At 37.8% G+C, this 26,085-nt stretch overlaps 1 protein-coding gene across 1 annotated transcript in view; it reads right to left on the bottom strand.

Moving 5' to 3' along the window:
* The window catches only part of LOC133531147 (GATA zinc finger domain-containing protein 4-like), a 94,428-nt gene extending 76,887 nt beyond the window's left edge, over positions 1 to 17,541 (bottom strand). Inside the window, exon 1 of the mRNA XM_061869276.1 lies at positions 17,184 to 17,541. Within this exon, the coding sequence (XP_061725260.1) occupies positions 17,184 to 17,189 (6 nt within the window). The 5' untranslated portion in view covers positions 17,190 to 17,541. The remainder of the gene's footprint in view (positions 1 to 17,183) is intronic.
* Positions 17,542 to 26,085: the final 8,544 nt, after the last annotated feature.

The following is a 26,085-nucleotide window of genomic DNA, read 5'->3' as shown; positions in this document are numbered from 1 at the left end:
GACCACGATCACACCTGATGGTAAGCGATGATGCGGTCTACGGTGGAACACGCTTACCTATGAGATACCTATTTACCTATTTTTTTTTTTATTATTGCCTTGAAGAGATTCAGATTGTACTCATACGGAAACACAGACTCGGGCAGGGCATTCCACTCCTTGGCAGTTCGCATAAGGAATGTTGAAGCGAAACGCTTCGTGCGTATTTGTGGAATACCTACCATGAAGCGATGCCGAAGTGCCGATTGGCTGGTAGTCCGATGGTGAAATGGGGACGGAGGAATAAAGTTGTGCAATTCCTCAGCACACTCTCCGAAATGTATCCTATAAAAGACGAAAAAGAAACGACGAAGAAGAAAGACGAAGAAGACGAAGAAGATTAACATTGTATGAAATGAAAATGTTTCATAAAATATGCGAAAATCGCCCTTAGCCCACGCCGACGTTTTCAAAGTGTAAATCTATTATTTAATAAATGAATTTAAAAATAAAGTAAATGTTTCCGCCTAAACAGTGTCTACGGAAATATAGTTTTAAAAAGTATATTTGATACGCCACCTAATTGCTTCATATGTGTCTATTGCAAAACTTATCTAGTGCCTACGCATTTAAAAATAAAAACGTAAACTGTAGAATACAATGTAAAAAAAGCGGCCAAGTGCGAGTCGGACTCGCCCATGAAGGGTTCCGTACCATTTATACCTGTACCGTACCTCTACGTGAAAAATTAATTATGCAAATTAAATTAAATTTTCACATCTATTAGGTTGCTGTCCGGCCCAGCGAAATAGCAATATAATTATACACGGACAATAGATATAGAAACAGACGGACAATGTACGACGTTTCTCGTGGCAAACGTCCTTTCTTTAGTCTCTATTCGAATGTAACGTTATAATAGCATCCTAAATAAAGGCGTACTATCGGTAATAGGCTATTTTACGGTCAATCGCTATTATTTCTGTACTTTTTCGTGCAATTTCAATGAAATATGGTCACAAATGAAACGGAATACGGCCTTACGTGAATACTCGTCAGGTATAATTCTTCCGTTTTTATTCGCGTAATCAGTTTTATTATAATCCTTGTGCAGGAATGGGCCATTACTTGTCAACTGCCTTCAAATAAATGGTATTGGTCTACAGTTTATCTGAAGCTGATGGAGTCGGTAAGAAGGTAATTTTATTACAGGCAAAAACGTCTGCGAACGATGCTATTAAGGTAAGAAACAAATTAAAAGTGGAAAAATTCATTGTCTTGTGAGGAACCCACGACCACCGGATCGCTAGCCCGGTGGTCTTCGATCTGAGCTACCAAAACCTCACCCAATACAGCAAATATTTCCACCAATATGAGTCTTATTGAGGCGCGTTTGGGCCGAACTTATAGCCCTCACCGCACCACCCGCCTCAAAAGATCGAGCGGGCAGAAATATGCTTACGAGCAAGGATCGGAACCGGTTTTTTGGAAAAACTTTGAAATAAACATATATTTCGGTTTATTTTATACTCCAAATATGGGACTTGGTTGTGTTTTTAGATAACGACTTCGTATTATTAGATTGCCCAATTAGAAATGAAATAATTAACAAAGAACGAAAAAATACCGTTTTTGTTCCCATACAAGAAATACAGGTTTCCGATCCCTGCTTACGACACAAAGTAAATAGCGGCGGCGCGTGCCGGAGCAGAGAGTCCGCTCAGTACAAAGTGCCATTTTCGCCGCACGCACACATACGTGACATTTACAGGCGTTCTCGGGCACTCTCGGGCAGAGCTTAGTCGGGCTGTGCGCGCGTTGCTCACTTGACGTCCCCGCCGCTACGTAGGTACCTACTGTCATGTACGTCAAAATGCAGTCTCTAAGGAATGTAAACATGATACGATGTATGTATAAACGAATCGATGTGTGTATGTCTGTAAACTTATATTACCTACTCCTTTTTAGGGTTCCGTAGCCAAATGGCATAAAACGGAACCCTTATAGTTTCGCCATGTCCGTCTGTCTGTCTGTCTGTCTGTCTGTCTGTCTGTCTGTCTGTCTGTCTGTCTGTCTGTCCGAGGCTTTGCTCCGTGGTCGTTAGTGCTAGAAAGCTGAAATTTGGCATGGATATATAAATCAATAAAGCCGACAAAGTCGTACAATAAAATCTAAAAATTTAATTTTTTTAGGGTACCTCCCCTACACGTAAAGTGGGGGTGAATTTTTTGTTTCGCTTCAACCCTAGAGTGTGGGGTATCGTTGGAAAGGTCTTTCAAAACTAATAGGGGTTTTCAAGAAACATTTTTTGATAAAGTGAATATATTCGGAGATAATCGCTCCGAAAGAAAAAAAAAATGTGTCCCCCCCCCTCTAACTTTTGAACCATAGGTCCAAAAAATATGAAAAAAATCGTGAAAGTAGAGCTTAAGAAAGACATTAAATGAAAACTATAGCGGACATGATCAGTTTAGCTGTTTTTGAGTTATCGCAAAATGTTTTCCCTTCATAGTAAAAAGACTTACTTTAATTAGGTACTGATTATGCAAATTTGCCTATTTGTTTAACTCGGGTGAAAGGTACCATTTATTACACTTTAAGCTCCAGTTTAGCTTATTGTGACGGAAGAGTAACTACGGAACCCTACACTGAGCGTGGCCCGACATGCTCTTGGCCGGTTTTTAAAATTAGAAATTAATACAGAAGCGACCCTAGTGAGTCGGGCAAGTTTAGGTATGTATTTTCAAGAACGGCGGGAACGGACCTTCTGTTTATTTTTTATTTTATGGCACGGGTCCGTCTAGTATCACGACTTGCCCCGCACAACAGGATTCAAACCTGTAACCACCCGATCTGTTCTGACAAGCAATTTAATAAAAATAGTCAATTAAATATTGTATCTATTTGGCATGTGCATCTGGCAGTCCCCAGTTCAATTCCATTTGTATTAGATTGCCATTTATAGGCCCTAGGGAAATAGCATCAGTGCGGACAAGGGGTCCGATTACACTCAGTGTGATGATAATTCGTATAACTATGGAATATTACACATTCAGTCCCAGCGCGTTCTACGCACTACGAGCGTAGCCGATATCATGCAAAATTCCGTATAATAATTGCTCTGTTGCTCTTAAGGCCCGATTCGAAGAATGAGATACGATAACGATAAGTTGTGGTTTAGATAAGTTCTCATTTAGATATCGTTTGTATGTCGTATAATTGACAGAAGCAGCTCGATTCGGGCAACCAATGTCACTTTGACGTTAGAAATATCGTAGATAGATCTTACTGGGATCACGGCGGAATCGAAATTAACGTCAATTTAGACATGTCGTTTAGTTTTTGATCTTTTCAAGGTCTTTCCAAGATCTTAAATGTGTCTTAATCATTCTTCGAATCGGGCCGTATGCTTACTTCTTATTTCTCCATGGTAAAAGTGAAATAGTTATTTGTTTTACGGGGGGGCAAAGTTGTTGTTTAACCGCTCGTGCTAATATTGATACCCGAGCAAGCGAAAGATTCTAAAATTGAACCACGAGCGTAGCGAGTGATTCGAGCAGTGGAATCTTGAGCGTTGCGAGGGTTTCAAGGCACCAGGATTAAACAAACTTTTCCTTTTCACCACACCAACACGAGGAAAATACTAACTACGAAATACCAAAAAAATCTAAGCAAATCAAATCCAAATGAACGTAATAAAAAATGTAACATTCAAAATCATCATTTAAAAGTCAATTCTGCAGCTAACATAAGGAAACGACTCAAAATTGGCATCAGATTACTTTGCCCCACATGTGGGTAAAATGCAACTTTCTCATTAGTTTTTGAACAATCAAGAGGGCCTTTACAAAGTGTGGTGAAAAATACTTATTGTTAGTTCGTGGAGTGGTTATCATAGTGTACTATAATGGTCTTAAACGTCATAGACGCTATTGCTTTATTAATTTCCGCATTTTGAAAATTTTCCAAAAACTGGATCGACAAAAAAATATATTTAATTGACCGAAGCGTTAGCGAAGGTCTCCATTGACTCTGGTAAACTGCTTTCGTATGTCCGGATGTTCTGTACAATAGGTCAGCAATAGTATGTATGTATGTATGTATATACTTTATTGTACATAGAAATAAAAACACGAAAAACACAGTTACAGAGTAAATTAAATACAACAAAGGCGAACTTATCCCTGTATGGGATCTCTTCCATAATAGTCGTTTGGAACCTTATATAATTGTATTTTAAGTTCAAATTTCATCATTTTTATATCTCAAATTATAAAGTTCTTCCCGCCGTGTACCGTATATCTAATTCAAACGAACACTATTAAATATTTATAATACAAAATCAACACTTAAAAGTCTATTCAACCAGCTAACTTAAAACTTATATAAGTATTTATAAATATTTATATATTAAAATATTATAAATAAAATAAATAAATAAATATTATAGGACATTATTACACAAATTGACTGAGTCCCACAGTAAGCTCAATAAGGCTTGTGTTGAGGGTACTTAGACAACGATATATATATTATACATATAAATAATTATAAATACTTAAATACATAGGAAACACCCATGACTCAGGAACAAATATCCATGCTCATCACACGAATAAATGCCCTTACCAGGATTTGAACCCGGGACCATCGGCTTCGTAGGCAGGGTCACTACCCACTAGGCCAAACCGGTCGTCAAATATATTATAAATAAATAAAAAATATTATATATATCGTTGTCTAAGTACTTACCCTCAACACAAGCCTTATTGAGCTTACTGTGGGAGTTAGTCAATTTGTGTAATAATGTCGTATAATATTTATTTATTAACTTGAGGAATGAACTCAAAAATTATATCACATTCTTTTGCTATACTTGTAGATGCATCTAAAATATAACTTTATATTAGATTTTACGTTATATTTAAGGTTGTCTGGAAGATATCGCTCTTAAGCGATAAGACCGCCTGTTGTCTGCCTCTACATTTAAGTAATCAATTGTTTCTTTTTTTTGTATCTTTTTACTGAGGTGTTTTCTGTAACAAGTTAATTTCTATACAAAGACCCGTTTTCATTGCTCTTGACTACATACCTGTTAGGTACTAGTAGGTACAATACCCAATAGATGAAATCCCTACAATAATATCACATTTGACAGTCAACCCATATCCATAATCCAAACCTGTCAAATTCACTTCCGTTCACAACTACGATCAAAAACATGTACACACCCTTATGGTTTGTGTCAGTGATATAACGTGGAGATGTGTGTACATATTTATGACTGCGGACAATAGTCGGTATGTGAGTGCATGTGGACACTTATCGGAAATTCATGATTTCTTTCCTAGTTGTAGATGGTGTTAAGGTTTAGACGCGGCTAGGGTAGTTACCAAAATATTCTACCACATGCAAGAAATATATAAATAAATAAAATAAAAAAGCCTTTTATTTCTTCCAGAAATGCTAGTTTACAAATATCAAATATCAAACATTTATTCAGCAAATAGGCCACAGGGGCACTTTTACATGTCCATTTTTACAAACAAAAAAAAACTAACAATTATAAATATCGAATCGATGAAATAATAAATAAATAAAATAAATAAATAAATATTTATAGGACATTATTACACAAATTGACTAAAGTCCCACAGTAAGCTCAATAAGGCTTGTGTTGAGGGTACTTAGACAACGATATATATATAATATATAAATTTATAAATACTTAAATACATAGAAAACACCCATGACTCAGGAACAAATATCCATGCTCATCACACGAACAAATGCCCTTACCAGGATTTGAACCCGGGACCATCAGCTTCGTAGGCAGGGTCACTACCCACTAGGCCAAACCGGTCGTACTTTATTAGAGATGTATACTGTCTCTAAATGTCAAATTACACAAAAAAAACTATGATAAATAAAATAAAACCATAAAATACTAAAATTCTTTAGAGATGTATAAGTCTCTTAAGTGTCAGAGATAAAATATAAAAAAAAGATATTAAATTATCCTTAGAGATGTAGAGGGTCGCCGAGGCTTGAATTCTTATATAAATAATTAAAACACAAAAAATTAAAACAGACAAGAACCGAATGTTAGTTTTGTTAATAAAGAAGAGAAAAAATTTAGTTATTTTTAGTAGTTACTAGTGATAGTGACAGTTTCATAAAATAATTTTAGATACTTTATATTATTATAATTTAATTTATTATTCTGTAAGAACCCCTCTGCAGGTAAAGGCCTCCTCCAAGAAATATATTTTTTATTTATTTATTTAGCCTTTTTTTTAATATGCTTCCCTAATTGTGTTGTTTCATGCGTAAGACAAAATACGTATTTAAATATGTATAGAAATTAATTAATACTAATCTGTTCCTCCATGGAACATATCGCTCACCTAAAAAACTACGTAGTGACTTTTAAAAGAACGTGCGAAAATTTAGCGGCCCAAGAATGAAATACGGTAACGATAAGTTCTGGTTTAGATAAGTTTTCATTTAGATATCGTTTGTATGTCGTATAATTGACAGAAGCAGCTCGATTCGGACAACCAATGTCACTTTGACGTTAGAAATATCGTAGATAGATTATTATTGGGATCACAGCGGAATCGAAATAAACGTCCATTTTGGCATGTCGTTTAGCTATCGATCTTTTAAAGATCTTTCCAAGATCTTAAACGTGTGTTAATCATTCTTCGAATCGGGCCGTGAGAGTCGTAACGATTGAATCTGTGAAAACTGTGGAATAGATTTGCATGCAACATTGTCTCAAAAATGGGTTGAATTAATAATTATAGGTATTAATTATTTTATGAGGGACACGGAACTTACTTTTTACCCGACTATGATATTAGATATTGAATTTAGTCAATTTTTTTTTTTAATTCTTTCTTAATTTTTATTCTTTTATTTTTGACATATTTCCTATAAGTTAGTTGATATTTTAGTAATATTTTAATCATAAGTTTGTAATATAATTGAATTTATTCTTTATTTCAGCTTTTCTATAATTTTTAAAATTTTGCGTCAGATGTAAGTAGTAAGAGAGTAAGATTGCCAGAGAGCTCAAAGAGGGGGGGGGGGGTTTAGGGTCGGCAACGCGCATGTAACTCCTCTGGAGTTGCAGGCGTACATAGGCTACGGAGACTGCTTGGAGATTGAATTTAGTATATAGGGAGTGAGAAGTGCGACTGTGGGGACAAAAAATGGCAGAACGATTTGTACCGTAGATGTAGATGAAGTGCAGGGACGCCCGGCCGGAAGCAGGCGGGCTGTGGATCGCTCGTTGCGTTCACTTAGCCCAATTCCCTGAAGTTGGAGCTGCAAGTTACTGTCCCGGTGGCATTCCCCCACTATTCTCCTCAAATCTTCTCGTTTTCCTGCAGAATGGAGGATATCTTTAAGTTCGACATCCTTTAGCTCACTCTCTTTTAGAGTATACGGCCTAAAGAGTTTAGTGAAAGCCGGCAAATATGGTGCAAACTGAACCGCCTGAGGACTGGGTTCGGTAACTGTTCGTACCTTTGGCACAAGTGGGGATGGAGCGAATCGGCGGCGTGCGAGTGTGGAGATCCGGAACAGACTATACACCACATGGTGTTCGAGTGCCCCATTACCAAATACAATGGCCCTGCCGAAGATTTCAAACACCTAACGAAGAATGCCAGTTTATATCTTTTTATTTTATTTATTTATTTGTTTATTTTTTTATAGGGCATTATTACACAAATTGACTAAGTCCCACAGTAAGCTCAACAAGGCTTGTGTTGAGGGTACTTAGACAACGATATATATAATATATAAATATTTATAAATACTTAAATACATAGAAAACACCCATGACTCAGGAACAAATATCCATGCTCATCACACGAACAAATGCCCTTACCAGGATTTGAACCCGGGACCATCAGCTTCGTAGGCAGGGTCACTACCCACTAGGCCAAACCGGTCGTCAAAATAATGTCTGTATAATTGTACATTTTGAATACTTACTGTACTATTTTTTTTAACCAGTGTGTAACCGCCATACGATAAATAAATAGAGTATTATATTAACCATAGCTATTTGTACCGTAACATATTGCTTGGGCTACTCCCTTCCGACATATCGAAACCGGTGTTGCTCGAAGAGCTATGCCGTACCTACAATAACACTCATCTAAACTCAAACCCTTTTCAATCGTGAGCTAAGTGCGATCCCGTGTAAGTCTCCGCTCAAAACCATATTGTTCACAATCACATAATCGCTAAAATATTGTCTTTTCAGACCTAGAACCGCGTTTCCTTATACTAACAGATTTGCTGACGTCAGAAACTGTATCTACACCGAAAGAAATGTTTGCATGGTCCGTCGAGTGGCTCTGATGATGGAGACAGGAGGTGGCCATATAGGAGCTCTGTGATAAAACAACGTAACCTAATTGAGTTTGGGTTTGTTAGAATTATCTAGATGAGTCCTAGTTGCCAGACCGTCTAGCATGAGTTGCGTTCACACGTGGTCAATTCCATAGTGGGTGCTCTCAATCATCGCATGGCCATCTCGCTAGTCCAGCGCTAGGCTATCGTGTAGAGGAGCCATAACCATCGCATGGCCATCTCGCTAGTCCAGCGCTGGGCCATTACGTAGAGGAGCCATAACCATCGCATGGCCAGCTCGCTGTTCCAGCGCTGGGCCATCGTGTAGAGGAGCCAAAAGAAATTGATAGTGACCTTCTTTTGCAGCTTGCTTAGTTCTAAATAGTGGATTATGCTACAAGGGATTTTAATATTTTAAGGGGTCACGACAAAAAACAGTGATAAAAATCCCTGTCGTTATATGACGTATATTTACGACGTGTATAGACGTCGTGTCCAAGACCGGATGCACTAACGAACCTAACGAACTAATATTTGTCTGACACGAGACAATATCGGCAATATTTGTTGTAGCGTCAGCAGAAACGTTACCACTAAAAATAAAGAAATGTTTTTTTTATTAGTTTACCCATTTGAACGCTACGCCAATCGTGTGCGGTGCGTCATTTTGATCCTTATCGCAATGCACGAATGTTGATATTGGGCTGTAGTCGCGCGTCATGTGACGTCTTTGACGGTCAAAAGGATAAATCTTCAACACCATTTACAAATAGGTAAGTTAACACATTAAGATTTTTTTTTCATGCGTTTAAGTAATATTGAGGCCTCGGCCTAACCGACATAAGACAATTGTGTAAGTACTTATAACTTTCGCGCCGAAAGATAGTCCCTATGACAGTTAACATGTTTACAGTCCAGTGCCCCATATATGGGTCACGCTGAACTATCTCCTGTTAGGTTAGTTTATTGTCTCTTTCGCGCCTGTACCGATGAGTCAGTGCATTAAATGGTTATAACGCGAGCGCACGTCTTTTATTTATCACAGTGGCGACGAGGATGGGATGACTCGTCCGTGCCCCACATATGGGTCACAAAGATACGACCAGGTATGCACTTAGATTAGTATAACTTCATACTGCATCATAACATTGGGATTAGTCTTATATAATGATATTTTAGGCTAGTTAGACAACAGCATACAGAAAGTTATTGTTGTAATTCGAGTGTGTGTTTGTTTTTTTCTTAGTGCAGTTCAGTAGAGCATGGGCGTGTGATTGAAGTAATTTGCTTGGACGTACGAGGAAATGCATACATATAGTATGAGGACTGTTAACGTGTTAATTTGTATATGAATTTTTCGGAAATTTAGCAACATCCCCCCCCCCTTCCCTTTTAGGGATAAGTTCGCCTTTGTACATAACATTTTTTTTTTGTTTTGTCTGTTTTATGTTAACCTGTTTATGTGCAATAAAGTGACATGCAAACATACATACATTGTAACATTGTTAAATATCATGTTATTTTCGATGAGAAATAAATTAATTTAATTTAATCTGTCTAGCAGGTTTTATTATAGTTATTGATTGTAACTATGACATGGCAATGATAAGGTACGAGATGGCACAGAAATTAAACTCATTGACTGTATATGGTTAAAACTAAACTATTTAATTGATATAATTTTATTCTGTCTAAGGACATTTAGATGGCTTTGTTGACCCTATCGAGCTGGTAGGTACCGTAGCACGAGTATCGATCAGGTTTTTTTGCCTACACTCCCTGGGTCATCTTTGTCCTTTGAGCGTGCATCCGAGAAATGTTCGCAGTGTTGTTGGAAACAACATTTGCTATATATCTTTTTGTAGGCGCTTAGTTTATAGAGTGTAAATTCAAAACAGGCAAACGGTGGTAAGCATCTAACAAGTATACGGGGTGTGGCCTGTAACATGAGCAAAAAAATTAACTGTAGTCTGTACTTCTCAAACTGACCAACATTTGATCAGCGACTTACAAAAATTATGAAGATTTTAGACTTCCTATTTTTCATACAAATTAAATATTATCTTCAATGTACGCTATCATCTGTGTAATTGACGTTGCTTGTCACACTTTAAACTTAACAAAATTCGCTATACATTGCGTCTTAGAATAAACTTTAAAGTATGTTAAAAATCAAAATACAAGTTATTTTTAAAAGTCGCTGAACAAATGTTGGTCAGTTTGAGGAGTACAGCCTGCGGTTTAATTTTTTGCTCGTGTTGCAGGCCACACCCGGTACGTATTATTGACATAAAAAAAACGTTTGCCTAGAAATAAAGAGAAAATATTAACCATACAAAATAGTTTGGACCGCAATGTAAAGCAACACTCAAGTCACGTAATACGAACTATTATAGTATAGTATCTCTCAACGCCTGTTGGAAGTTACTATAATAAAGCTCTTATCTCGTAATGTCATGTCATGTTATGTCTCGTAATTATGGAAGATGGAGGTAAGGAATGAAATCTCCATGTACCAAAAAGTGTCAGTGTTTTATTTTATTTTAATTTTATTTTATTTTATTTTATTTTGACACTTGGAGAGACTTTACACCTCCAAATTTTATTAGTATTCAGAGTACTCTGACATTGGGGACCTTTTACATCTCCAGATTTAATGTGTTTTTAACCATAGAGACTATACATCTCTATTGTATTGTAGTAATTATTTATTTTAAGATTATTATAATGTAATGTTTACCCAGGTATTGGCTGTTGTATTTATAAAATGTTGTTAATATTTTTCATGTCACTATATGATGTTACTATAAATGTTGTATTGACTTGTAAAAGAGCCCTTGAGGCCTACTTGCAGAATAAATTTTCGAATTTTGAATTTTGAATTTTGTCATCAAAAAATCTTTAATAGGTGGCGCTAAAATACCTTATAGAATACTTGAGAAAAAAAATCAAATCATAGACAGCGCACTTCACTCCGTCAATAACGCCTAGGTTCTTAACTACTCTAGCGCTACTCTGGAGAGATTTGGAACTATTATTTATAGCTGACAGCTGGACACTTTTGCAACAGTTCTCTCATAAGAGATTTCACTCCTTTTAATTCCACACTCCATACTCGTAATGTTCACAGTACATTGCTGCTCGGAAATTTTTTAAAAATTAATTACGTTTAAGTTAAGTGTAACTAAAACGTCGACTTTTGACTACCAAAGTGACCGTAACATACGGTACGGTGTTGTACAGCATCATATTGGAGCTTGGGACGGATGTTAGTGTGGAATGCTACCTGCGCAGACACACTGGCACCGTCCCACCTCCAACGGACTAATGTAAAAGCGGGCGCAGCGACGGAAAGCGCCGAAATTTTGAAACGTAATAAATATAAGAGCCTCGGTCGAGTACCATTTGGCGTTGAAACTCTAGGTCCCTGGGGTCCCAGCGCGCACAATTTTTTTGGAGAAATCGCGAAACGCCTGATTGACGTAACTGGTGACCAAAGCCGGCTTCCTCGCACAACGTATCACTATTGCGATACGAGGAAATGCCGCCAGCATACTTGGTACAATGCCTCAAGGGCCTATTTTAGATATAAATTATAGTAATCCAGTAGTAGTCGTTGTAGTATATATCCATTATGTAAGTATATTGTTATAGTAAATAAAAAAATATATAGTAACGAATTATATATTAGCTATAAAATTAGAAGCATGGATTTGGTGCGCGGCCCATATCGAACTTTTTTCTTTTAAACTATTTTGACGCAGCTTTTTTTATTGGAAATTAAATGAATATCTATTTCTTGGTTAAAAAATTAGTAATTATTTAAAATTACTTTAATATTTTACTAGGGCGAAGCCCAACAAACGGTGATGTTAGGCGGCAGATGAGTAAATTTGCCAACATGACTATGTGTGTGTGTGGGTGTATAAAATATGTAGTAATCAGCTGCGTCAGCTACCTGTCTTGCATAGAGTTGAGCACTAGTCCAAAGATATCGATAAAACATTAACAGAAATAATGCACTTTATATATTAAAGCCGTTCTGTAGAAATCTTGCGCGGTCATTTTCGCGTATTCCGCAGCCGAAAGGTTATTCCATATAATACTTTACGAAAACTTATCTGCCCCGCGCTGCGTGGAACTGTATCGTCTGCTTCTCAGCATACGCTTAGCTTAGAGCGAAATACGCGAAAATGAACGCGCAGGGTTTTTTGATTTGATTTAAGTACCATTCCGCACTTTGTCATTGACAATTAATATGAAATGAAAGCCGCTAGAGATCTCATAGGTATTATGATTGCCACTGTGATAAGACACAAAATGGTACAGAAATCAAATTGACCTTGACCGTACGTTATACGTCGATACGTTCCGGAGGTTCCGAGGAAACTTCCGAATCCGACACAAGAGCAGCCGAATATTACGACCGGCCATTCTGACGACCGGTTTGGCCTAGTGGGTAGTGACCCTGCCTACGAAGCTGATGGTCCCGGGTTCAAATCCTGGTAAGGGCATGTATTTGTGTGATGAGCATGAATATTTGTTCCTGAGTCATAGGTGTTTTCTATGTATTTAAGTATTTATAAATATTTATATATTATATATATCGTTGTCTAAGTACCCTCAACACAAGCCTTATTGAGCTTACTGTGGGACTTAGTCAATTTGTGTAATAATGTCCTATAATATTATTTATTTATTTATTATTATTTATTTATTACATCTTTTACACTGTATCTTGGTTAATGTGATCTGGTCCTGGCAATATCAGTGCCTCTTCCATAGGGTGAAGCGTAATACTGAGCCCTTCTATTTTGCTGCGACGCACACATTTTCTATATGCATGGAACGGTATTTTTATGTAATTTTTTTCTTTATAAGTACTCCGATTTTCTAAAAATCTGTTTCTTTTGTTTGAATTTGTATTATCTGTTGTCATTTTTGTCATTTTATTATTTTTATTTTCTGTGTGTATTGTGGTAAACAAAAAAACGGAATATCTATCTATCAACGAAGCTACGTGGTTTTGTCGCCTAAATAGTGTTTAGTTTTAATTTTATAAAATGTATATGTATGATCTATAAGGTATTTCTAAAAATGGCCTTGATGCCTGATTTTTTTTATAAATACAAAATAAAATAAATAAATAAGTACTTATTTGTGTCTGTAAATATTGGTCGTTGACCTAGGTAACCTCTAAGTTCAAAATAGTATCTGAGATTATAACTGGCAGTACGGTAAGCAAAATATAAGCTTATGAAAAATACATTTAATTTATTATGATAAGTAAACACTATTGACATATAATATTGTTTCCGGTACCGCGATAGTTACATCTATCGAATATCGATGTTTGTACTACCGACAACTCTACATCTCTAAATTGAACAAAGCGCAAGTGATTTGTATCTAAAATGTTTTTTTCCCGGTAGGGGGATTATTGCTCCCTTATTGCCCTTACGATTTATTTTCTTCCACCCCTATCGGTTTTATTTGTGCGAGCAAAGAGTTAACAATAGGATATAACCATTTCCTTATCCTATCTTTAAATAAGGTGTGCATGGTTTTAGATTTTAATTCAACATCATCATCATCTTCCGCGCGTTGTCCCGGCATTTTGCCACGGCTCATGAGAGCCTGGGAACCAAGAATTGGTGTAGGCACTAATTTTTACGAAAGCCATCTGACCTTCCAACCCAGAGGGTAAACTTCATTTTGACCGACAAAGTAGATGGGAAAAGTCCTGGACGCGGACACAGTCCAATACGTTGGTCTGACCAGATCCGCACTACTCTTGGCTTCACTGTTCACATGGCTGTCCATATCACCAGAGACAGAAACAGATGGAGAAAGATCATAAGAGAGGAAGTGGTATAAAACGGAGGTCACGACACTCAATATTGAGGAATACGACGCAAGGAGTAGGTATATATCCATTATGTATAATATTATTGTAAATGATAGATAGATAGATAGATAATCCGTTTATTTGTTTGCCACAATACACACAGGTAATACAATTAATAAAATGACAAAAAAAACAGATAATACAAAATCATACGAGAGAAATATAAATATAAAAATCACGTGAAAAAAGGTTTGATTAGCAAACTCACCGTCATATGACTTTGAGCGTGCCTAAAAGTTTGAATCCTAATGCATTGGTTGTTGTTTTTATACAGCTTATTTTCCCAAACATATATTATCTGCGCATCAGAGCCCTGTCAGCGAAAAAAGGCAATTTTAATCTGCCTAATGTTGGCGCGCCTTTACAGTCAACGATACGATATTTTATACTTAAGAGAGAAGAATAGCTTTGCGATCCTAACGTAATATCGGTACATTTTGTATGAAATTTCGTTTCGGAAGAATTTCCATTTCCACGAACTAAATCTTAACAAATCACCGCTTATCCAATATTGCATGCAAGTTCTCGAACTGTTTAAATGGTTAAGTATACCACGTACTCTTAGTACGTCGTTCGAGAAACCTTCGAGAACTTGCATGCAATATTCAATACATTGCTAACTACAGAGTTCAATGTATTCAATCGATCAACCAAATACTGCAATGTAACGAAAATCGAATGCAAGGTACCGTCTAAAATGTGGTTTACTGCTATGGCGCACGCGACAACTCGAATCAGAGATGTCACGAATATCGCATTATTCACATTCGCGAATGTCCAGGATGCAAATAGCCGTTTGCGAATACGAATGTTATAGAATATGTAGTTATTATTATCATTCCTAATTAGAAAAAAAATCTATTAGTACATAAAACAGAACCTTAGAAAGGGATGTTATTAAGTGTTGAAAAATGCATTACTTGAAAACAGTTTGCGCGCACTGCCCATACGTGAGTCGACGAGACAGGAAACGACCTGCGCACATTCGCATTCGCAAAACATTAGCTTCATTTGATGCGAATGCGAATGTCGATGCGAATATTTAAAATAAAGCTAGTATTCGTATATAAAAAGGCAAATGCGAATATTCGTGTTCTGGGATGTCCAGTTACACATAAAGTTAGAACAAAAAGTTGACAGTTCCGAACAACTGACAGGCCGATACCGTCCGGCGGACTGTTAATCAGTGGGCCCCTTAAGAGAAAAAACATGCTTCTGCAAGTAAAATGTATGCATTTAAAATTACTGCCCGTGCCCAGTGCCCACCTATTTTCATGACTACATTTTTGAAAGAAGTATATCTTTATCTTTATCTTTTAGCTTTTAAGGTCAACATATTCCCGCTGCTCGCAGGGCTGGTTGGAATCCAAATATAACCTTTTATCTAACGGTTGGGCTGAATCGTTTCGGATGCGTGTCGGACACTGTAAACGCATCGCCATTTCTCATTCACGTCTGTCTTGCCACGGCACGATGAAACGTCGGCTCGTTCTCTAAATAAAAAGATAGCTTTGAATTAATTGCCTAGTTCTGTATAGAAAAAACAATATTTGTTAACAGCAGTCATGATATCTTTTCAAAAATACATTGAAACATATTTTTCACCACACCAATTGATTCTCTTGATTGTTCAAAAACGAATGAGAAAGTTGCATTTTATCCACATGTGGGGCAAAGTATTCAGATGCAAATTTTGAGTTGTTTCTTTATGTTAGGTAGCAGAATTGACTTTTAAATGATAATTTTGAATGATTATTTTTTTATTACGTTCATTTGGATTTAATTTCAGTAGTTTCCTTGTGTTGGTGTGGTGAAAAATTATATGTTTCACGCGGAGGCAAAGTTTGTTTAACCCTCGTGCATTGAAACCCTCGCAACGCTCAAGATTCCACTTCTCGAACCACTCGCTACGATCGTGGTTCAATTTTGGAATCTTTCGCTTCCTCGGGTATCAATATTAGCACGAGCGGTTAAACAACAACTTTTCCCCTTGTAAAACAAATAACTATTATTATTATTAGGAGCCTATAAGTGTCCCACTGCGGAGCAAAGTCAAAGGCAAAATAAATATTTAAGGGGGGCTCCCATACAATAAACATAATTTTTTTTGCCGTTTTTATAAATAATGGTACGAAACCCTTCATGCGCGAGTCCGACTCGCACTTGTCCGGTATTTTATTTTTTCAGCCGCATCTGCCGCCACGCCAGCCTTAGCAGAAGACCCGTGGAGATGAGACGAGGCTAGGGAGTCTTCACAGGTGGCGTCCCAGCACCCGTCCCCTCTTCCATAGAATTCAAAATTCAATAATTTATTCTGCAAGTAGGCCTCAAGGGCTCATTTACATCATATAGTGACATGAAAAATACATAACAACATTTATAAATACCTGGACCCGGGTACGTCCTTTTGGACCCGGGTACGTCCTTAAACTACGTCCAAAAGAGAGGTATGGGCATTATGAATGTCATCTCGCTTTGTGTGGTAGGGCACAGCACAGCGGATGTCATTCCAGATCTAGAGCAGAGCCCATCTGGAGAAGTACCTCCACCTTACAGAAAACAACAGCCAAATAACACTAGACCCTACTCATAGTGTTGTGTTCCTGCCGGTGAGTAAGGTTGCCAGAGCTCAACGAGGGGGGGCGGGTTTAGGGTTGGCAACGCGCATTTAACTCCTCTGGAGTTGCAGGCGTACATAGGCTACGGAGACTGCTTACCATCAGGCTGGCCGTATGCTTGTTTGCCAGCGACGTAGTATAAAATATATATATATATATATAACAGCCAATACCTGGGTAAACATTACATTATAATAATCTTAAAATAAACAATTACTACAATACAATAGAGATGTATAGTCTCTATGGTTAAAAACACATTAAATCTGGAGATGTAATAATTAGTGTCATTCCATCCGGTCTCTTACCATCATCTCTTATAATGCCGGTGGCTGGAGTAGAGCTGGCACGTTGACGCTGACAAGAGACCGGTGGAGAATGTCGTTGAGCGCGGCGTCTCTAGAGAAGCGGCCGGCGCTCCTTCGACATAAAAACATATCTTTTTGACACGTGTAAGGGTTCTTGGCAATCAAAGGGTTGAAAGCTATAGGTATAAACTTTATGAATGCAACTATTTTTGATGTAAATATTAAAACGGGAAAAACTTCGCTTTAACGCTTTCTAATAGAGCACATATACATACTCAAAATAACGTATATACCTGTTGCTATCATTGAATTTTGCACCTAAAACCGTTCAGTTAAGATTCAAATTCGAATATGCTAAAAATGTCATTACAGACCTTTAAATGTTTTGTTAGAATTCATGTCAGATCAATAATGACGTAGATGCGAAAAGCATGTTTTATTTTGAACCTAAAGGTTATAAATTTTAGGTCGGAATTTAAATGGACTTTGATGATTTAAAAGTCGATTTGGTATTAAATATATGCGAGTAGTTGCGTTTTGGTGTAATTTGTTCGTTAATTGCGGCGCTGGGTTCGTTAGCGTTAGTTTTTAGGGTTCCGTGACTTTATTATTTTGCCGAAACGTTGCTAAGGGTCGGTTGGTTCGTTCATCCGAGTTCAATGTAAGAATCAGATTAGATATAACCAAAAAAAAGTGGCGCCATCTAATAGATCAAAGGTCAAAGGTATAGCAGCATCGTTTCGAGCGATGGCGCCATAACCTTTAGGCAATGTCCGGCAAGATGGCGCCACTTTTTGATATTTTTCCTACTCCTCTACTGTTATCTGTGATTTATGCATTCATTAATACGAATATAAGAACATACATAAAAGATTTCAAGAAAAGTCTATATTGTCTATTCCTCATAAAAGCTCTTGTGCTTTTATAAGCTATAATGTTACTGCGATTAATGGCTACCAACCTAACAAAACCAAAACGAATACAGTTTTAAACTAAGTGCATTGCTGCCAACTTACAAAATATTCATTTGGTTGCATAGTAAAAATAATTACTTCATAAGTCAGAAACACGCATGTGACACCCGTAATATAGCAACACCCATAGACTACGAAGACTGCTTAGCGTTGCTTGTTAATCTCCGTAGGCTACGGTGGCCAAAATTGAGAAAAAACTGTCCAAAAAATTAATTTAGCAAGTAGCAAGTACCAGGGCCTCATGAGTTACGAGGAGGTGTCGCTGACCGGCCGGCCGCGGCCCGGGGCGGGCCGGGCGCGTAACAAGGTATGCTCGCGCGTCTTGGCTATATACTTTTGCTGTAATTTGTTTACCTAAATTAAGATTTATTTTTGTTGACTCGTAGGAAAAATATTGTATGCAACGTTGTATAAGTAGGTCAAAAAATTCTCGTGGCGTATTCCTTTACAATGTTCGCCTACGCCTTCGGCTCCGGCTCACATTGTAACTCACGCCACTCGCCTTTTTTGACCCTTCTTATACAACTGATGCATAAAATACTATAACAAATTTAACACATATCAGTAAAATAACAAGGATCAAAGTCAAATGGCGTTATAAAAGCTGTAATCATGTGTCGAAAGATGGCATTAAATTTACGTGGCTACAAAGTTTTCTTTGACAATAGACCTCAGCTCTCACCTTTGACGACCTGCCTTGGTCTAGTGGGTAGTGACCCTGCCTATGAAGCCGATGGTCGCGGGTTCAAATCCTGGTAAGGGCATTTATTTGTGTGATGAGCATGAATATTTGTTCCTGAGTCATGGGTGTTTTCTATGGAAGTATTTAAGTATTCATAAATTATATTTATGTCGTTGTCTGTACCCTACAACACAAGCCTTATTGTGCTTACTGTGGAACTTAGCCAATTTGTGTAATAGAGTCAGACCAAGATAAGTTGGCAGCAATTTTGACAGCCTAGACAGTGCAAGTGTTATTTTAAACGTCAATCTTTTATGAAATTATAACGTTTAATTAACACTTGCACAGGCTGCGCTATTAAAATCGCTGCTAATATCGCTTTGTTTGATTCTAACGTAATGTGATATAGATTTAAAAATAAATATATTTCAAATTATTTTTGATATAAGTTACATTGCAGGTCTAAATTGTAGAAAGGTAGAGAGAGGGCCTATAATAGAGAGTACTCGGAGAGTTGATCGGAAGTTGTATATATATATATCAAGTGACATTTTGGAACTCCTTAAGCGTGATGCAGGTTTCTACCAAATTGCGTTCTAGGTTGTTAACGCCATCTGTTAGAATATTGTGGCACGACGTCGGCACTGACAGAAGTCACAGAAGAGACGCCACAAAGTGTTAAGTATATTCGTTATTGAACATGTTAGGTTTAAATCATATATTTTTATTATTATTTATGATATAGAAGGAAATCGAGTAGACAAATCGCTTGATGGTAAGCAATTACCGTTGCCCATGGATACCACCGCCAGAAGGGCTGCAAGTGCGTTGCCTGCATTTAACATGGAGGCACGTTCTTTTCTTGAAGGTTTGAAGGTAGTATCAGTCCAGAATAAATAGTGCAAGTAAGTCTGTCGGTTTGTCTTTTTGATTAACACTCCCGGGAGATAAACAATTAAATGAATTTTTAACAGCTGTTTACGGCCCTTATAACCGACCATTGATTATCTTGCGACTTACGCTTGACCATTTTGCAATTTTACAATTCCCCAAAGTTCTGATTTCGTTTTAATTTCCGCCAGCGTTTATAAAAATACAGATTTTTTTATTTGATAGCACACGAGTAGACGAGCCGCCTGGGAGTCGGTGGGAAGCGGCCATCATGCCCATGGATATAAGTAGCATTAGAGGAGTCACTTTTGCGCTGCCGACCCATGACAACCCTGAACCCGGTACTTGAAGAACCCCATGTACTAATAGTGTTGGTTAAGACTCGAGTCCTCTGCTTTAAGACTCGACTCAGTTTTTCACTTTCATTAAGATGAAACTCTAGTTCTTTTCAACTTGAGACTCGAGTCTTTTGTTGAGACTTGAGTCCTTTTAGGAGAACTTGTATTTTTTACGAATAACTTCGAAATGCGTCGTCTTTATATAAAATTCATGAATGTTACATAACATAAATCATGCAATAACGCTTATTTACTTTACTATTGTTTAGGTAAAACCTATAAAATTGTTGACCGAGTCTTTACCCGGAGATTCGAACCCTTTTGAGTTGCGCTTAAAAAAGACTCAATAAAGTACTCGACTCGGACTCGTAAAAACAAGTCGAGTTCTTCAATTTAGACTCAAAAGACTCGAGTTGCTACCAATTCTGCATGTTCTGGGGGCCTATACAAAATGACAGACAGAAAATGCCAATCGAAATATATCAAAATACTTATACTTATACGGATTCTTCATTATTATTAAATTTATAATCGAAGCCATGTTTCCTAAGAACAGATGTGGCTATCTCTCATGGTTTCTGACTTCTCCATACTGACCGTTTTGGATTGATCACCCTGTATACTTTTTAGATATATGCTATGCTATTTATCTAGGCTAGATTATAATAGCGGCGCTGCCACACTTCGGCGCGGGCAAAGTAGCCTGCACTCTATGAATGAAAAACACGCATAAGGCTACACTTGGAGGGTCGAAGCACGTAGACGCAATAAAACTGACATTAATATAATTATTCTGGATGGCCACAAAAATTGTAGATCTACAGAAATTTGACTGTTTGGAAATAGGTAACTTCTTTTTGTCATTTGCTATTTGTCGTTAAATCAGCTATTTGTACATAATTTGTTTTTTTTTTGTACAATAAGTTTAAATGAATAAAAAAAATTACGCATAGAGAGTGCTCAACATCGAGCGAACTGGAAAAGCAGAAAAGAGATATATAGGCATCGTCTGACAAACATTTAATAATTTTTCTGACTTTACCAAGGATCGCCATTTTTCGTACCGACAGCAAGTTCGACAGGTAACTGTTGGCCAAAACATTTCTTCATAGTATGTAGCTTATTTGTTGAACACTTAAATGATAGTATTCACTTATTCGAAATAATTAATTATTTATTATATTTGAATAATGATGGTGAAATGGATATTCCAATGCATGTATTTCCTTTGTTGTTTTTATTATATTTGTTTGACATTTAGAATTTATTCTAGAAACAATCTAGACTAGTATTTTTTATACATTTTTTTTTGAATGACTATATTTTGTGAAAGTTTTAGTATTAAATTTGATCTATGAATTATAATCATTAGTATTATATATAGAATAATATTTACAACATCAATAAATTGCTCTGATAATTAGATTAAGATAATTATATGTAATACTGTCTTACTATTCATAAGCGCTTGTTGCTAGGCCTACATGAATAAAGTATATTTGAATTGAATTGAATTGAATATTCGTTATTTCACTACCTTTTTAGCAACTGTATGTAATTTTTCACCTCAACTCTCCTATACCTAATCTAATTATACAGATGAGCAAAAAGCACATGCAGCGGTGTAATATTGATCCCTCTTAGTCGGAAGCGCAAGCGGCGAAGCGTTTGGAGTGGAGACAGTTGGTGCAATTGAAGGTTGATAACTTCGAGGAGCGAAGAAAAGTAGACCTTGATAATAAGCGAGATGCCCTGAAGGCCCGGCCACCTACAGCCTTAACCTATAACTTGTAGTGTGGAGTATGCTTAACCCTGTAAGCTAGTTGCGTGTGAGCCGTGTGCTCCGTTAGTGGCATTGTTTCAGCCTGTATGTGTTCCACAATAGCTGACGTTGCTTCGAGTCAGTCGTACTGCTTCACCGAGTGAGGTAGACTTAGAACAGCTCTTCCCTCAAGTCACTGCTTTACTGCGTAGAAACGGACTCCCCCCCCCCCCCGGGAGATAGCGACGGATCGACGACGCGGCAGCGAGTTCATTGCGAGCACCATAACGGAGGTATGTAAATTGTTACAAATAAATCACATAACATCCACTGCCTACCTCCACGAGAGCACACTCCACCCTACAAACTACGTAGACGGAGTCTTGTCATGCCCTCGGTGTGGACGAGTACTGCAGACGAAGCCGTACCGCTGCTGCAGTCACATGAGGGCGCACAAGCGGGCGGATCAGCTTAGTTCCCTCACCTTACCCCCCCTTATAATGCAGTCGCTGTGGTCGAAAACGGCTAGGATGAGAGAAAGAGAGACCTAATCTAACACTAATTTTATCACCAATGTTTACACCATTTTTCTTTGGATTTTGCAGGGGGTTTATGGATTTCAGTCATATTAGTCAAGTTTAACAGCGACTATAAAGTAGTCGCGCTTCTGTAATCTAATATTTTCTGTGCAAAAATCCTGCGAGTTTCTAGATAAAGGGAACTTATTGGAAAAGTATTGAAAGTTGGATATAAGTTAGTTATTTGTTCTAATTCTTACTGAACAATTGTCACGGGAGAGTTAGGAAAGGATTAAGTGTGTTTTGTTCTGCCAACGTTAGGGACATGGGTAGTAGATATAATACATCACACTTGCTCGAAAAATATCTCATTTCATGCCGGTATACTGAAGAACAAATAGTGTGAATAATGGGTGTGTAATGATCGGTGTAAATATAAATATATTTTCTTAACGACATTTGATATAATTTCATAGGGTATAATCATTCATTGAATATAATATACACTTGGTATAAAATTAATATCTTCTTCTTCCTCGGGTTGTTCCTGCATTTTATCACGGCTCAAGGGAGCCTGGGGTCCACTTGACAACTAATTCCCAGAATTGGCGTATTATTATTATATTTGTGTGTCTTTCCCATCACAGAACAATGGTGTTCCGGACCTTTGGGAGGCGTGCGCGGAGCCGAAGTCAACACGTAGAGGCCCCTTTGAAACTTTAATGAAATGTAAGGGGTACACCGAGCGGATGTTGCCCTTGCCCGTGTCATTGAGACGCACGCAGAAGCAGCACCCGCCAGGGTGTAAAAACTATTTGAGAGTTGATGGAATCTAAAATGAACTGGGCTATTGGGTGAAAGCGATGGACTAAATACTGGGCTATGGGATAAAAAACCGGACGCCTGCCTAATAAAACGGTATTCAATTTTATTTCCGGCAGACGGTGACTCGCCGCCACAAGATGGGCCCCCACAAAAAGCGACATCTAGGATGGCTCAAGGGCAACACCGGTGTGAGCGGCTCAGGGGTGTCGAGAGGTGTACGCCGCTTTCTACCCAGTGGCTGCGAGCAGCCACTGTGCCAACTCGCGTCTTATGCAAATTTTCACTTCCACCCCTGAAGCTTATAGCTTTAACGACTCCACTCTGGCCGGCCGGCTAAGGCAAGCCAGAGGCAGAGAATCCTGTACCACCCACCCTCCTTGCGGGTAACAGAACTCCCCAGGAGCACTCGGGTACGTGAGGTCGCTACTCCCCAACAGCTCGCCACAAGCTGCCCTGCGTTGACTGATTGCACTGGTAAAACCAGCGGGCGATGGGGTCGTCACATCCCTACGCCTATTTATTATTATTATATATATAATCATTTATTTCAAATAACAAGGTTTCATAATACATGGTTAGTAACATAATAGCTCATTAACTTATTATCTACGTTAGTATTCTTATAGACACACATACTAGACACTAGTTTTACGAAAGCGACTGCCATCTGACCTTCCGGAGTAGTCCGGTTTCCTCACAACGTTTTCCTTCACCGAAAAGCGACTGGTATATATAAAACGATATTTCGTACATAAGTTCCGAAAAACTCATTGGTACGAGCCGGGGTTTGAACCCACGACCTCCGGATTGAAAGTACGCTCTTACTGCTAGGCCACCAGCGCTTATGGTATATATAACGATCATGTTGTATAATGCTCAGGCGTCTTCGAATTTTAGTAATTTGATCCGTTTCCGACATGATAATGATCTGTCAGTGTCGAAAGTAACATTTTATTCAACGAGTTTTTTTTTTGACATTGGGATTCTATTATTACAATCAGAATACACCTCTAGTATACATTTAAATGCAAATACTTGCATCAACAAAATGCCATTGCATTGACATTCCCCGTTCATTCAGTATGCATTTTCACGGACGCATTCGCGGGTTTATGTCACCTCCGTTTTACGTGCATGCCGAGCTTTATGCGTCAGTGTACTTTATGCCGGGTTTACACGAGGTACCTACTATATAAAATATAAATATCATTGACATATATACGCGAGTAGATGACTTTTTTGCCATTAGGCGAAAAATAATCGCCTCCATGCTGAGACGGGTGCGCGGCAGCAGCAACGGTCTTCCCAGGGTGTTGGCCGAACGCCTCGACTGCCCGGTTATAAAGTTTTGGGCAATTGGGAGAGCGAAATAGAGTATGGCAACCTGCGCCCCTACTCTCCACACATCTTAGTTTTTAGTTATATATATTTTTTTCTCTTAGTACCTAATTAACATAGTTTTAAATTTAAGCCTACGAAGCTGGTGGTCCCGGGTTCAAATCCTGGCAAGGGCATTTATTCGTGTGATGAGCATGGATATTTGTTCCTGAGTTATGGGTGTTTTCTATGTATTTAAGTATTTATAAATACATAGAAAACACCCATAATGTTTACGTGGCACATCAACAGGCCGGCCGGCCGTTTCGTCGCTCGTCGAATAAACCGGTTTTTTGAGGTAAGAATGCAGTTCTTAAACCGTTTGCGTTCTTGTAAAAGTTCGGAGGCAAACCGAAATAAACCGGTATTTACCGATATTTTATAAACCGATTCTGAGCCTTGACTACGAGTATACACCTACTAACTCTATAAGTACAATAAAGGTACCTTTCGGATTCAGACTACACCAGCATTATTGATGCAGTATTGCAGCGCGACATTATAGATCATGTCACAGTGATCGGAACCGGTTTTTTGGAAAAACTTTGAAATAAACATATATTTCGGTTTATTTTATACTCTAAATATAGGACTCGGTTGTGTTTTTAGATAACGACTTCGTATTATTAGATTGCCCAATTAGAAAGGGAATAATTAACAAAGAACGAAAAAATACCGTTTTCGTTCCCATACAAAAAATACCGGTTTCCGATCCCTGTCATGTCATTCACGTAAAGTCACCTCCATTTTACGTGCATGCAGAGCTTTATGCGTCAGTGTACTTTATGCCGTTTGGGAAAATCGAAGTTCGTCCATTGCGGGCATATTTCTCTGTCCCTCTAATTAAGTCTTAGTGAGATTAAAAGAGAAAAATCTCCGCAATTTGCGAATTCCGGTTTTTACGGTAGGCCCCAGGGTAATATACCGAAAAATTACATAATTTTTTTTTCGGAAAAATCTTTTTGATTTCGTATTTATTCTGCCTAGAATGATAAAATCATTAAACCATCCAAATTGATCCCAAACTACTGAAAAATAATCGTAAGAAAGTAAAAAACGCCCATCTCTCTCTTTCGCAGTTTTTGCACTATTTACGGTCTACAGTCTCACGGCCCGATTCGAAAAATGATTGAGACACGTTTAAGATCTTGGAAAGATCTTTAAAAGATGGATAGCTAAACGACATGTCAAAATTGACGTTTATTTCGATTCCGCTGTGATCCCAATAAGATCTATCTACGATATTTCTAACGTCAAAGTGACATTGGTTGCCCTAATCGAGCTGCTTCTGTCAATTATACGACATACAAACGATATCTAAGTGAGGACTTATTTAAACCAGAACTTGTCGTTATCGTATTTCATTCTTCGAATCGGGCCGTAATAATATCGATACCAACAAAGTCCCAAAACTTATACACGACATTATTGCCCATATAATTAAGGTGTATACATATTTTTGACACTTCGTCGTCCGTGTTGTTGTAAATCTGTTTTGCTATTCTAGTAACAAAATACTTTTTATTTTCTTTTTT

The sequence above is a fragment of the Cydia pomonella genome, chromosome 24, assembly GCF_033807575.1.
Source record: "Cydia pomonella isolate Wapato2018A chromosome 24, ilCydPomo1, whole genome shotgun sequence".
Taxonomy (NCBI): Eukaryota; Metazoa; Arthropoda; class Insecta; order Lepidoptera; family Tortricidae; genus Cydia; species Cydia pomonella.
The sequence above is the reverse complement of the archived record's forward strand: the minus strand, read 5'-3'. Positions and strand labels throughout refer to the sequence as shown.